Genomic DNA, 13,607 nt, shown 5'->3' on the forward strand with positions numbered 1-13,607 from the left:
AGGACATGGGGACTCTAGCATAGTGTCTGGCATGTCTTGCATTGAGTAAGAACACAAAGTTATTTTCTAGCTCATATAAGAGAAATCAAGTCAGTAGGTTGGCTGACTTGATGTTAAAAAGTCTTTTCCAATTGACAATTTTGAAGTAATTAAGTTTTTATTTATTTTTAAAATTAATATAAAGAGAACAGATTTTCATTACAAAGATAGAATTCTTTTTTTTTTTTTTTTTTTTTTTTTTGTGACAGGCAGAGTTAGACAGTGTGAGAGAGAGACAGAGAGAAAGGTCGTCCTTCCATTGGTTCACCCTTCCAATCAGCGCACCACTCTGATCCGAAGCCAGGAGCCAGGTGCTTCCTCCTGGTCTCCCATGCGGGTGCAGGGCCCAAGCACTTGGGCCATCCTCCACTGCACTCCCGGGCCACAGCAGAGAGCTGGACTGGAAGAGGAGCAACCGGGACAGAATCCGGCACCCCAACCAGGACTAGAACCTGGGATGCCAGCGCCGCAGCCGGAGGATTAGTCAAGTGAGCCATGGCACCGGCCACAAAGATAGAATTCTAATAACATAATGATATTTTCCTTCTTCCCTTCCTCCCTCCCATTAATTAAGTTTTACAACTCCCTCATTAAGGGTGGGCATCATGGTGCAGTAGGTTAGCCACCGCTTGAGATGCCGGCATCCACACAGGAGTGCTCCTGACTCAGCTTCTGAGCTTGGAATGCAAAGAGAGGATGATTCAGGGGGTTGGGTCCCTGCCACCTATGTGAGAGATTAGGACGGAATTCTGGGCTTTTGGCTACAGCCTGGCCCAGCCTTGGCTGTTGCAAGCATGTTGGGGAGTGAACCAGCAGATGGATGATCTCTCACCCCTCTCTCTGACACTCTGCCTTTCAAATAATAATACAAAGTATCTCCAATGAAAACAATTCACCTAAACAAATTTAACAACCAAACTCCTGAATGCTACAGTAGCAAAGCCTTCCATTTCTTACTTGGATTCATAATTCCAGATGCGAATGGACCGGTCCAGAGAACAGGTGGCAATGAGGGGTTTGCGGATGCAGGTGGCTAGACCAGTGATGGACGCTGAGTGCAATGGGTACATCAGATACTCAAAGTGAGCAGGCTCCCCCTGAAGAAACCACACAGAATGAATTCTGGCAGAGTAAACAAAAGGCTGGTTTGCCCTTCAGCTCTAATTAGTACCGTGAACATTTATTAGCCTGGGGACAGAGATACCAGGCTATGGGCAAACTGTTTTAGCATTACCCGTATTTTCCCATGCCATTATTCCTTTAATGGTAATAAAAGACTTTATTCTATGGCAACCCCAGAAGTTAATTTAGTGATTCCTCTACTGTGGGAACACTTAAGTGGCTTCCACTTTTTATTTAGAAGTAACATTAAACTAAACACCCTTGCACATAAGCCTTTATGCACTTCTCTGATTACTTCCTTAGGATACATTTCTAGAAGTGGAATATTGGGTAAAATGGTATGAATAATTTTAAGGATCTTGGTAAGTAAAGCCAATTTTCTCTCCAAAGAGACTGTACTAATTGCCACCAGAAGCAAACGAGAGTCTGGTGAGTGATTTTAAATTGAAATGCATCCTATTGCACTGGTCATGTAGGTCCCAGGTGTTCACCACCAGGGGCGTCATCTCCAGGACACTGGAGTGAGGAGATGTAATGAGGTGGACACATTTCCGGTCTGTTAACAATCCAGGAAAAGGCTGAAATGGGGATTCCCTTGAATTTCTGGCCCACCACCACTTAAGCGCTTAGGTGCATTTACTCCAACCTCCTCTACCACTTGTATCTCAGGGACAGAGGCGCCGTGCTGGGAAGATCTGCCTCACGCTTCTCCATCTGCTACCCCTACTTTCTCCAGTACCTTAAACCTGCCTGTCTGCACAAGCACATTCCCACTAGCTTCCAAAGCTACTCAAAGCTTTCTTGTCTTAAGAACAAAAATCATTCTCTCGCTTCCTCCTCTTATTTGTACCCCTGCCTGTATAGGTCATGTGGGATGAAGCATCAGACAAACAGGTTTATTGGTTTCATTTGGAACTCATGACCACAAACCTGCAGTTGGCATTTAACATTGCCTGCTAATGCTACCACACTTTTCAGTAAGTTTGCTTTCTGCACATCCAGGATAACTATTTCATACTACTTATTCTCCTCTAAAACTTTTCAAATTCTTTCTCCCATTCTCAAATCTCATATGATGACTTTATCTCCTATTTCCTTGATTTTTGTATCTTTGTTTTATTTATTTTATATTCCAGAAGCAGAGTTTCACACTACTATAATCAATTCATGCAAGGTCAATTTTCTTTTTTTTTTTTTTTTTTTTTTTTTAAGATTTATTTATTTATTTGAAAGACAGCGAGAGAGAGAGAGAGAGAGAGACAGACAGATGTCTTCCGTTTGCTGGTTCATTCCCCAGATGGCTGCAATGGCTGGAGCTGTGCTGATCCGAAGTCAGGAGCCAGGAGCTTCTTGCGGGTCTCCCATATGGGTGCAGGGGCCCAAGGACCTGGGCCATCTTCTACTCCTTTCCCAGGCCATAGCAGAGAGCTGGATCAGAAGTAGAGCAGCCAGGACTCGAACTGGCGCCCATATGGGATGCCGGTACTGCAGGAAGAGGCCTGACCTATTATGCCATAGTGCCGGCCCTATTTTTTTTTTTAATTTTTAACTCCTCTTCCTTCTTTATCATATGTACCACCTAGTAGATTTCATTTATATCACCGAACATATTTTTTATTTCTGTAAAGTGGTACTGTGCTTCAGATCTAATGCTGTATTTTTATTTTTCCTCTCAAAACTGTATTTTTAAGGAATTATCTTTGTTGTGGCATGCATAGTTTATTGCTCCTGACTATGGTATCCCACACTCAGCAGCTAGCTGCTTTACTTCTGCATTGCCACTAAAGATGGATATGTGATTTGTCTTCAACTTTACACTGCCACAGAAACTACGATGGATAATAAAATTTTTTATTCTATGGGCAAAGGACATCCTTATATATGTTATTTAATGGCCATGCAGGATGGAATTACCAGTAGATATTCAGTGGTGGACTACCAGATAACAAGTACATACATTCTCTATTTGACCAAGAACTTAGATTTCTCTATAGACAGCTGGACTAGTTTACACTCCTAACATCGCCACATTAGCGTTTCCTTTTTCCCTGTCCTCATGGATTTCTAACATTTAATGACATAATAAATACATGTCTTATAAAGAAGCACCTAAGAATTGTTTTGAGTTGTTTTAATTTCCATTTTTCTGCTCATAAGGAACAGAAACTGCCTATGAGAGTGACTAGGTATTAGACTTAAAGACAAAGGTGGGCCGGTGCTGTGGTGTAATGGGTAAGGCTACCACCTGCAGTGCCAGCATCCCATATGAGTGCTGGTTCAAGTCCTGGCTACTCCACTTCTTTATTTCTTTATTTTTTTAAGATTTATTTATTTATTTGAAAGTCAGAGTTACACAGAGAAAGGAGGCAGAGAGAGAGAGAGAGGTCTTCCATCTGCTGGTTCATTCCCCAGATGGCTGCAATGGCCAGAGCTGTGCTGATCCGAAGCCAGGAGTCAGGAGCTTCTTGTGGGTCTCCCACGTGGGTGCAGGGGCCCAAGGACTTGGGCCATGTTCTACTGCTTTCCGGGGCCATAGCAAAGAGCTAGACAGGAAATGGAGCAGCCAGGTTTCGAACCAGTGCCCATATGGGATGCCGGTGCTTCAGGTCAGGGCGTTAACCCACTCTGCCACAGCGCCAGCCCCTGGCTGCTCCTCTTCTGATTCAGCTCTCTGCTGTGGCCTGGGAGAGCAGTGGAGGGCCCCTGCACCCATGTGGGAGACCCTGAGGAAACTCCTGGCTCCTGGCTTCAGATCGGCATAGTTCCAGCTGTTGTGGCCATCTGGGGAGTGAGTCAGCAGATGGAAGACCTCTCTCTCTCTCTCTCTCTCTCTCTCTCTGCCTCTCCTTCTTTCTCTGTGTAACTCTTTCAAATAAATAAATAAAACAAAAAGTTTTTAAAAAAGACAAAGGCTTTAAAGTAATCACTGTAAATATATACAAAGAATGAAGCCCATCAAATAGAGAACAATAAAGGGATCTTACCAATAAAGGTGCAGATAGTGTATAAAAACTAGAAATTCTGGGATTACAAAGTACAGTGACTGAAATGGAAAATCCACTAGAGGGACTCAAGACCAGAACTGAACTGACAGAAGAATTCGTATACCTGAAAGTCAATTAATATTATGCAATCTGAAGAGCTGGGAGAAAAAAAAGAAAAATGAGCAGAGCCTCAGATAAATGAGGGCCACCAATAAGCACACCAACTTACGTATAAAGTGATTAGAAGGAGAGGAAAAAGAGAAAGGAGCCCAAAAAATCTTTGAATAATAATGAGAAAACATCCTAAACTTACGGAAAACACTGTTGTACACTATACACACAGAAAATTCAATAAACTCCAAGTAGGAGGAACATGGAGAGATCCAAAGTAGTCACATCATGGTAAAAACTGCTGCAAGTCAAACACAAGAGCATTTGGAAAGCATCATGAAGACAACAACTGCTCACTTGCAGGAAACTCCAGTAAGCCGTTAGTGTTGGCCCTGAATGTTAAATACAGCACCCAAAGGTTAACCCAGAAGATACAAATGGACAAATTAGATTTCATAAAACTTAAAAACATTTGTACGTGAAAGGATACTATCAAGAAAGTGAAGACAAACTCTTACAACAAAGTACTTGCAAGTCTCAATATAAGGGACTGTGTCTTGAATAATGAGACTCTTACAATTCAATAATGAAAAGGAAAATAATGAAATTTTTAGAAAAGATTTAGTTATCTATTTGAAAGGCAGAGCAAGAGACAGAAAGGGGAGAGAGAGGGGGAGAAAGAAAGTGGAGGAAAGAGAGAGAGAGAGAGCGAGCTTCCATCTGCTGGTTCACTCCCCAAATGGTCACAACAGCCAGGTCTGGGCCAGGTTGAAGCCAGGAGTCAAGAACTCCATCCTGGTCTCTCACATGGATGGCAGGGGCCCAGGCACTTGGGTCACCTTCTGCTGCTTTACCAGGTGCAGTGGCAGGAAGCTGGATCAGAAGCAGAGCAGCCAGGACTCAAACCACCACCTTGATATCACAACAGCAGCTTAACCCACTGTGCCGCAACGTAGTTGAGCAATTTTTTAAATCAGCACCAGACTATATATTCTCTAAATAGCCAAATGCATGTGAAAATATGTTCAACATCATCACTACCAGGCAAATAAAAATCAAGAGACGGGGCAGGAGCTGTAGCATTGGCAGGTTAAGCTATTGCTTGGGATGCCCACACCCCATATCAGAGTACTCGATTTGAGTCCCAGGTACTAGCATTTCTGATCCAGCTTACTGCTAACGTCCCTGAGAAGCTGTGGCTGATGACTCAAGTACTTAGGTTCCTGCCGCCCATGTGGGAGACCCAGATGGAGTTCCTGGGTTCTGGTTTTGCCTGGCTGAGTCCCAGCTATTATGGGCATTTGGGGAGTCACCTGGCAGATGGAAGATTTCTTTCTCTGTTTCTTTCTGTATCACACTGCTTTCCAAATAAATAAAAATAAATAAATAAAAAGAATCATGAGATGCCACTTTACCCCCACCGGGATGGCTGTAATCAAAAGTGAGATAATAGTAAGTGTTGGCAAGCATATAGAGAAATCAGAGCCCTCATCCACTGCTTATGGGAATATAAAATGGTACAGCCACTTTGGAAGACATTCTGACAGTTCCTCAAATGATTTAACATGGAGTTACTATCCTCCACTACTAAGAAGAGATATGAAAATATATTTCTACATAAAAGCTAGTGTAGGAATGTTTATAGCAGCAGTACTCATAATAGCCAATAGATGAGAAAAACCCAAATGTCCAAAATTAATGCATAGTTATACAAAATTTTGATGTATTCATACAATAGAATATTTGGCCATAAAAAGGGAATAAAGTTCTGATATATGCTACAATATGGCAGAACTCTGAAATCATACATGTTTTTATTGTATAATTCCATTTATATGAAATGTCCAGAATAGGCAAATCTATAAAGACATAAGGTAGACTAGTGGTTGCTTAGGCCTGGGGCAGGTGGGTGGACAGGAGAGGAGGGATAATAGCTCAAGAGAATGGTGGTTTCCTTCCATCCCCCTCCCCCAACCTCCCTCCCTTCCTTCCTTCCTTCCTTTTTTGAGATGATGAAAATGCTCTAAAAATGATTGTGGTAATGGCTGCATGCCATTCTGAATATACTAAAACTCATTAAGTTGCACTTTGCAAACAGATTAACTGTATGTTAAAACATACAATAGGGGCCGGCGCCATGGCACAGTAGGTTAATCCTCCACCTGTGGCGCTGGCATCCCATATGGGTGCCGGTTCTAGTCCCGGCTGCTCCTCTTCCAATCCAGCTCTCAGCTATGGCCTGGAATAGCAGCAGAAGATGGACCAACTGCTTGGGCCCCTGCACCCATGTGGGAGACCTAGAAGAAGCTCCTAGTTCCTGGCTTTGGATCGGCGCAGCGCCGGTTGTTGCGGCCATTTGGGGAGTGAACCAACGGAAGGAAGACCTTTCTCTCTGTCTCTCCCTCTCACTGTCTGTAACTCTACCTCTCAAACAAATAAATAAAATCTTTTAAAAAATACAATAATTACTAGTGTAATTATATAAATGTAACTCAATAAAGCTATTATTTAAACATACCAATTACTGAGAAAGACATGAAATCTCCTGCTATGATTATAGAGGGTTTCTTTTCCCTGTTTTGTCAAATTTTGTATTACCCATTTTTAATTCATGCCCTTAGGTGCATGCAAACTGGAAATTGCAGTACCTTACTGGCAAAGTGTCCCTTTCCTAAGTCCAAGGCGATCTGTGTGTTAACAGTGCTTTTGGGTTGTGACCTCTGCAGTGTACTTGTTATTCCCAAATAACACAAGAGCAGCAATAAGCTTTTCATACGTACATCTTTGTGCACACAAATAAAACAACAGATTAAATGCCTCAAGTATAATTGAACTGTAAGATTTAAATTCAGTAAGACAACATCAATGTGACCCAAAGCGGCTGCAGCCATCACAGCCCCACCGGGTGTCTCAGAGTGCACCTGCATGAACACCCAAGAGTTTCTTTATTTTTATTGTTATTATTATTTTTATTTGACAGGTAGAGTTATAGACAGTGAGAGAGAGACAGAGAGAAAGGTCTTCTTTCTGTTGGTTCACCCCCCCAATGGCCGCTACGGCCAGTGCTGTACCGATCTGAAGCCAGGAGCCAGGTGCTTCCTCCTGGTCTCTCATGCGGGTGCAGGGCCCAAGCACTTGGGCCATCCTCCACTGCCCTCCTGGGCCACAGCAGAGAGCTGGACTGGAAGAGGAGCAACCGGGACAGAATCCGGCGCCCCAACCAGGACTAGAACCCGTGTGCCAGTGCCACAGGCGGAGGATTAGCCTAGTGAGCCGTGGCGCCGGCCGAGAGTTTCTTTTGCTCTGTTATGAAGCAGGTGAAGCAGCCCAGCCTCAGCTCATTTGCATTAAATCTGTCCCCAAGGTGACCAGCCTCCGCCAGGTGCACAGAACTGTTCTGGAAGGAGGCGCTGCTGGGGGAGACTCACTTTGCTGATCTCTGTCAGGGACATGGTGATGCTGTAGAGTTGGTTCTTGCTGGTGCTGGCAACCAGGGTCTCCTCCGAGGGGCTGAAGCACATGCAGAGAATGTCCTGCTTGTCGGACTGACTCGGGTCATTGCTCTGTGGGTCCACAGGGATCTGCCCAAGATGCAAAGCAGCGTCAGTACCGTCCCCACATCATCAGGCATAGCTTAGGCTTCTGGAGTTTTCTGCTGGTTTACAGACCCCCTAGTCCAGGATGCTTCCTGGAGCCGCCTCAGGTGTGAAGGGAGGGTTGGAGCTGACTCTGTCTTTGAGTTTTCAATACCACCATGTATTCCCCGTTAAGTGATTAGTGGCTAAATAATAAGACAGCAGCAAATGTGACCAACGATCAATCTATACATTTCGATTAGAGACCCCCCTCCCAAATTTAGAGTGAGCATTTAAATCCCACTCTTAGGGTGGGTATTGGGCCCAGTGGTTAAGTCCCTGAGTGGGATGCCCACCTCCCATATCACAGTGCCTGGTTCAAGTCCTGGCTACTCATGATCCAATTTCCTGCTAATGCACACCCTGGAAGGCAGCAGATGATGGCTCAAGTACTTGAGTCCCTGCCACCCATGTGGGAGACTCGGATTGAGTTCTGGGCTCCCGGCTTTGGTTTGGCTCTGCTCTGGCTGTTGTAGGCATCTGGGGAGTGAAACAATGAATGGAAGATCTTGCATGTACTTGCTCTCTCCTCTGCCTGCCTCTTTCAAGTAAAATAAACTAAGTAAAAATTTAAGAATCAATCAGTCCAACCATCCCATTATTGCCACCTGCTGGAAGCCCAAGGCATGAGGTCCCCTGGCATTGAGTACACTGGTGCACACTTGAGGGCAGCAGAGGGCTATGTGACGGCCTGGCAACCACATTGGGTGGCTGGCAGGGCAGAGGAGAGAGAAGGGGCCCCACAGCTCCCGCCAGCAGTTCCCTCTTCACATTGGTTCCTAACATCCAACGCAGAAGTTATAAAACTAGATTTCCTTGCCACTGGTCTTCCACCAACAACCAAACTTCCTGAAAGGTGCCCACCTTTTCACTTCCTTACCTCGCACTCAGCTTCTTAATTCTTTAGATTCTGGCTTCCACTGCACCATTTCTGAAACTGTCCTCACAAAGATCAGAAACTCCCTTATCACCGAGGCCAAAGGTAGCTTCTCTGCCCTCATCCTCTGGACTTGCCTGGAGCCTTTGGCAGTGAGGCAGCCCCGCCGCTGCTGCTCAGCTCCCTGGGCCGCATGCCTCCCTCCCTGGGCTTGGAGTCCTGTCTTTCTGTGTACCCGAGCCTCTTCACGGAGCCAACATCCTTGCACCCTAGGACAGTACAGCCTCTGGGAAGTGTGGGCCGCGTGGGTGCTGCTGGCCTCTAGGTGCACCCACTGTGGTCAGGTTTGCCACACGGTGTAGAGTGGGAGCCCTCAGACCAAAGACCTTGTCCATCTTGTCTCCCTGCTGTGGCCCAGGGCTTCCAGCAGTGCCCGGCACACGGTCGTTCTCTCCAGCATCAGTGAGCTCCTGCGGGCAAGAGGCCGGGTCTGACCCCTGTCTTAGGTGCCAGCGTGGGTTCTGTCAGGGAAGGTGCACAATGGATATGGAGAAAGAGTGAATGAACGAACCACCGCTGCTTCTCGGGATCCTCGCTGGCTCTCACCCTGCAGCAGCCTCCACATCAGGAAGTTCCCAGGCTTGGCCCCAGTCTTTTTCCACCCCCTCCGTAGTTTATCTTTCAGGGATTTTACTTAATATGAGTGTGCTAAAGAAAACAACGGCAGTACAAATGATTATAATGCTAAGCTCGCTTGCTCGCTCTCTCTCTCTGGTGTGTGTGTGTGTGTGTGTGTGTGTGTATGTGTGTGTATTGATCCCATTCCCATTCCCAAACCATAAATCCATGTTTCCAGCAGCCTCACTTGATCTGGGTCTCTGCTCAAAAGTCCACTTCCTTATTAGCAAGGCTCCTCCCATCATTTTTTAAAAAAAGACTGATTTATTCATTTGAAAAGCAGAGTAACACAGAAGGGGGGGAGAAGGGGGAGGGGGGGAGGGGGAGAGAGGGAGAGGGAGAGGGAGGGAGAGAGAGAGAGAGAGAGGGAGCGAGAGAGAGACCTTCCATTTGCTGCTTCACCCCCCAGTGCTAGGCCAGGCTGAAGCCAGGATTTTCATCCCGGGTCTCTCATGTGGGTACTGGGGCCCAAGCTCTGCTGCTTTTCCATGGGCACTGGCAGGGAGCTGGATCGGAAGTGGAGCAGCAGGGCCTCGAACTAGTGCCCATAGGGGCTCAACCCCCTGTGTCACAGCACCGGCCCCTCCTCCTCTACTCCTGCCGGACCAGAATGCCCTCTCGCTCCCTGTCCTCTTTCTAGCTGATTTTCTTCACCGTGTTCATCTCCACCTGACAACTGATTCCTGTGTTTCTCTGCTTCTTGACTGAGCAGTGAGGGCAGGCTCTTGGTGTGTTGGTTTCCCCCACTGCACTCCCAGCATCTACCACAGAGCTTGGCATAAGATAAACAGTAAGAATTAATTGTTTTATGAGCAAAAATAAACTCACACTGCTTCTGCCTTCTTCCCATCAGTCCCAGCTACTCTGCTCTTACCCAGCTTCCCTACAGCTGGTCCGTTCCTGGACATCCGGCCCTAATGCCTGGGAGCTATCTCTGAGCGTCCCATGTCCATGACCTCCCATAGCTCCTTAGGGAAAGTCCTAGAGACTTAACCTTCACAAAGGCTCTCTGCCCCACTTCCCCTGCTACTCACTGCCCTGATCTTACACCTTACTACTTCCTGACTTCACTAATAAACTCTCTCTCTCTCTCCTTTTTTATAGGTTTATTTATTTATTTGAAAGTCAGAGTTACAGAGAGTGGGAGGGAGAGAGAAAAAGAGATCTTCCATCCAACAGTTCACTTCCCACATGGTAGTAATGGCCAGGGTTAGCCCAGGCCGAAGCCAGGAGCCAGGAGCTTCTTCCAGGTTTCCAACATGGGTGTAGGGGTGCAAACACTTGGGCCATCCTCTGCTGCTTTCCCCAGGCCACTAGCAGGGAGCTGGATCAGAAGTAGAGCAGCTGGGACACAAATGGTGCCCATCCAGGATGCCAGCACCACATAGCTTTACCTGCTATGTCACAAAGCTGGTCCCATAGACTCTCTTCACCAATTCCAAATAGGAGCACTTCTACCATTCACTGAGCACCGAGTGGCCAAGCCCTGCCCACGGTGGTCTGGCTGGGCTGTCCTTTCATCCTTTTAGTATTGGGAGATTGGGTTATTTTCTCAATGCAGAGACACGGGTGTGCGAGATCCAGCCCCACAGCCCCAGTCTGACTCCCTCGCTTCTAACCCCCTCGCGTCCAGTGCCTCTAGAGTCAGTCCAACCAGGTATCAGGGGCAGATTCCTTACGCGTAGGCCCTTCTGCTCAAAACCCCGGCAGGGCGCCTGCTAGTTCCACACACAGCCCTGAGGCTGGCGTCTGAGCTCTCTCCCCAGCCTCCGCGCCCTTCTTTTTCCTCCAAGTGACTTCAGCCCCTGTCCACTGGGGACAGAACATGGCCCCCTCAGTGGTGTCTTTGCTTACGCTGTTCCCTCCAAGGGGAGTTCCTAATTCGTTTCCTGCAGTCAGAAGTTCTCCACCTTCTAGGACCCTTCCTCGAACATTCCCATCAATGCTGGGAAGCCTTCCTGACCCTCCCCAACCCCTTCCACACCACCTTGTGTATCATTTATTCCACACCCAACGGCTGAAGGCTGACGGACGATGTGCCAGGAGGTCTGCTGGGCACTCAACATCCACACAGGCCATAACAAACAGAGGCTACGGGAACACGGAGGGGACACAGGAAATAGAACGTGCCGAAGTTATCTCCCAGGACTCAAACCCATATCTTCCTACTTCTAAACCCCAAAGTGGGGTAAAGCATTGAGGCACAGGGGGTCAGGCCACAGCTTGCAATGCTGGCGTCCCACACCAGAGTGCTGCTTTGAGTGCCAGCTGCTCTGTTCCAATCCAGCCCCTGCTATCGCTGTCTGAAAAGGTAGGGGACGATGGCCCAAGTGCTTGAGTCCCTGTCACCCACGTGGGAGCCGCAGGTGGAGTTCCTGCCTCCTGGCTTCAGCCTGGCCCAAAGCTAGCTATTGTGGCCATTGGGGGGTAAACCAGCATATGGAAGAGCTCTCTCTCCCTCTCCTTCTGTTACTCTTTCAAATAAATAGATAATGTTTTTAAAAAGAAAGAAAAAAACCCAAACATATCCACCTCACGCTAAAACCTCCCCCGGGACGGGCATCGCCAGTCACCACCATCTGTGCCCAATGCTGCTGCCCTCTGCCCCCTCAGTGCCTTGTCAGAGCCCCTGCTGCCGGAGCACCGACGGCAAGGGGGCGACCCTGCTCCTGCGCCTTTCCCCTCTCCCCTCCTTACCCGGATTTCCCTGCTCTCCCGGTAAAAATCCTTCTCTTCTATCTTCTCAAACAGCAGCACTCTCCCCGGCCCAGCCGAGCAGGCGAACCCCTTGGAATAGGCTGCAATGGCAAACACCTGGGGCATGGAGAGCTGGCTGTAGTTGCTGGCCGTCAGGATCTGCTCGTATGAAGGGACTGGGGAACTGGCTGGCGGGAATTCGATCAGGCTGGAAAAGGAAAACAGCATCCACAGTTTTCACAGCCAATTCCATGGGGCTGAATTCTGCTCGGGGTGAGAAAGAGGGCGCCCTTGGGTGGAGGAGAAGCCACCCGGTGATCCCTGCTCCCCCAGGCAAATGCTGCCCCTCGGCCTGCGGGCGCCAACTCCGACAAGAGGAGACCAGCAGGCTACACATGTACGGGATGTTTCACAACCCTGTGTGTTACGGCAGTGATGGCCACGTTGTCAGAGGACGCTCAGCCCCCACTGTGCTTTGAAGGAGGCGGTTCAGAGTGGTTTTACTGACATCATCCAACTACTAAGTGGCAGAGCTGAGGTCTGAATCCAGGTCTCCATTGCCTTTCATAGATTCATACATTAAATATTCTTACCTTTCTCTAAATTCTTATTTGGAGTTAGACTGTGTTAACAGCTCTGTGCAACAATGGTAAATAAGACTGACACGGTTCTTGTCCTGAGAAGCTTATGGACCAAGGCATAGCTGTTAGGGGACAGCTGAGTGGGATGGGAGTAGCTGGTCAGCAGGTAACAGGGGTTTTCTGAGGACAGGGACAGAGGAGGGGCACGGTTCTGAGATGAGCAGAGGCTGCGAGCTGGGACCTGCAGGACAGACAGGACAGACAGGGGGACACGGGGAACTGCACACCGCCAGGCCTGGAAGCGAGTCTGCACAGAGGGTGTGCGGCGAGAGGTGAGAGCAGATGCCCCGGATATAAAGAAGGGTGAGCACAGCGGGGATGTGTGGGCTAAGCGAAGGGATCTGGCCTTTGTTCCGGGAGCCCTGAGCCCACTGCACACTGCACACTGGATGCGCCTCCGACACCACGACCCGAGAGGAGTTGTATGGGGGCACAGCGAAGGAGCGGAGGGTGGGAAGTCACTGAGGGAGGAGCCACTGGATGCCACTGGGTTGAGGGCTCAGGTTGCAGAGGTTGCTAGATCTGAGTCTGAATACTGATTCTGCCAGGTAATGGTGCTGTGATCTTGAGTGAGTCACTTAACCTGTTTCCTGGTCTATAAAATATGTATGATAGTGATATGCATCGTGCAGGGGAGGACTCAAATGGGAACAAATAAGGAAAGTTGAAAGAGTGTTGGGTACAGGTGGGGCTGCACCCAGCACATGTGAGGTACAGTTATTTCCGGTTATGACAGTGGTAAAACAGAGCACTCCCGCCTGAGGCCCCACCTGACTCCTCACGCTTCTACTAGGTTTACTCACAACTTCTCGTACTTTGCTGG

The 13,607-nt window shown here is 47.9% G+C and overlaps 1 protein-coding gene across 13 annotated transcripts in view; it reads right to left on the bottom strand.

The window, feature by feature from the left end:
- CFAP57 (cilia and flagella associated protein 57) overlaps window positions 1-13,607 on the bottom strand; it is an 81,092-nt gene that overhangs the window by 51,780 nt on the left and 15,705 nt on the right. For 11 of the 13 annotated variants that reach the window (XR_007923666.2, XR_007923667.2, XM_070076991.1 and 8 more), the window contains 3 exons: window positions 12,144-12,351; window positions 7,685-7,837; window positions 997-1,136 (listed from right to left, as the gene is read on the bottom strand). Coding sequence is in view for 11 of the 13 variants with exons in the window: in XM_070076991.1 (XP_069933092.1) it covers window positions 997-1,136; window positions 7,685-7,837; window positions 12,144-12,351 (501 nt within the window). In the remaining 2 variants the exon portion in view is untranslated. The remainder of the gene's footprint in view (window positions 1-996; window positions 1,137-7,684; window positions 7,838-12,143; window positions 12,352-13,607) is intronic. The other 2 variants (XM_051856609.2, XM_070076993.1) reach the window with 2 other exon arrangements.

Source organism: Oryctolagus cuniculus, chromosome 7 (genome assembly GCF_964237555.1).
Source record: "Oryctolagus cuniculus chromosome 7, mOryCun1.1, whole genome shotgun sequence".
NCBI lineage: Eukaryota > Metazoa > Chordata > Mammalia > Lagomorpha > Leporidae > Oryctolagus > Oryctolagus cuniculus.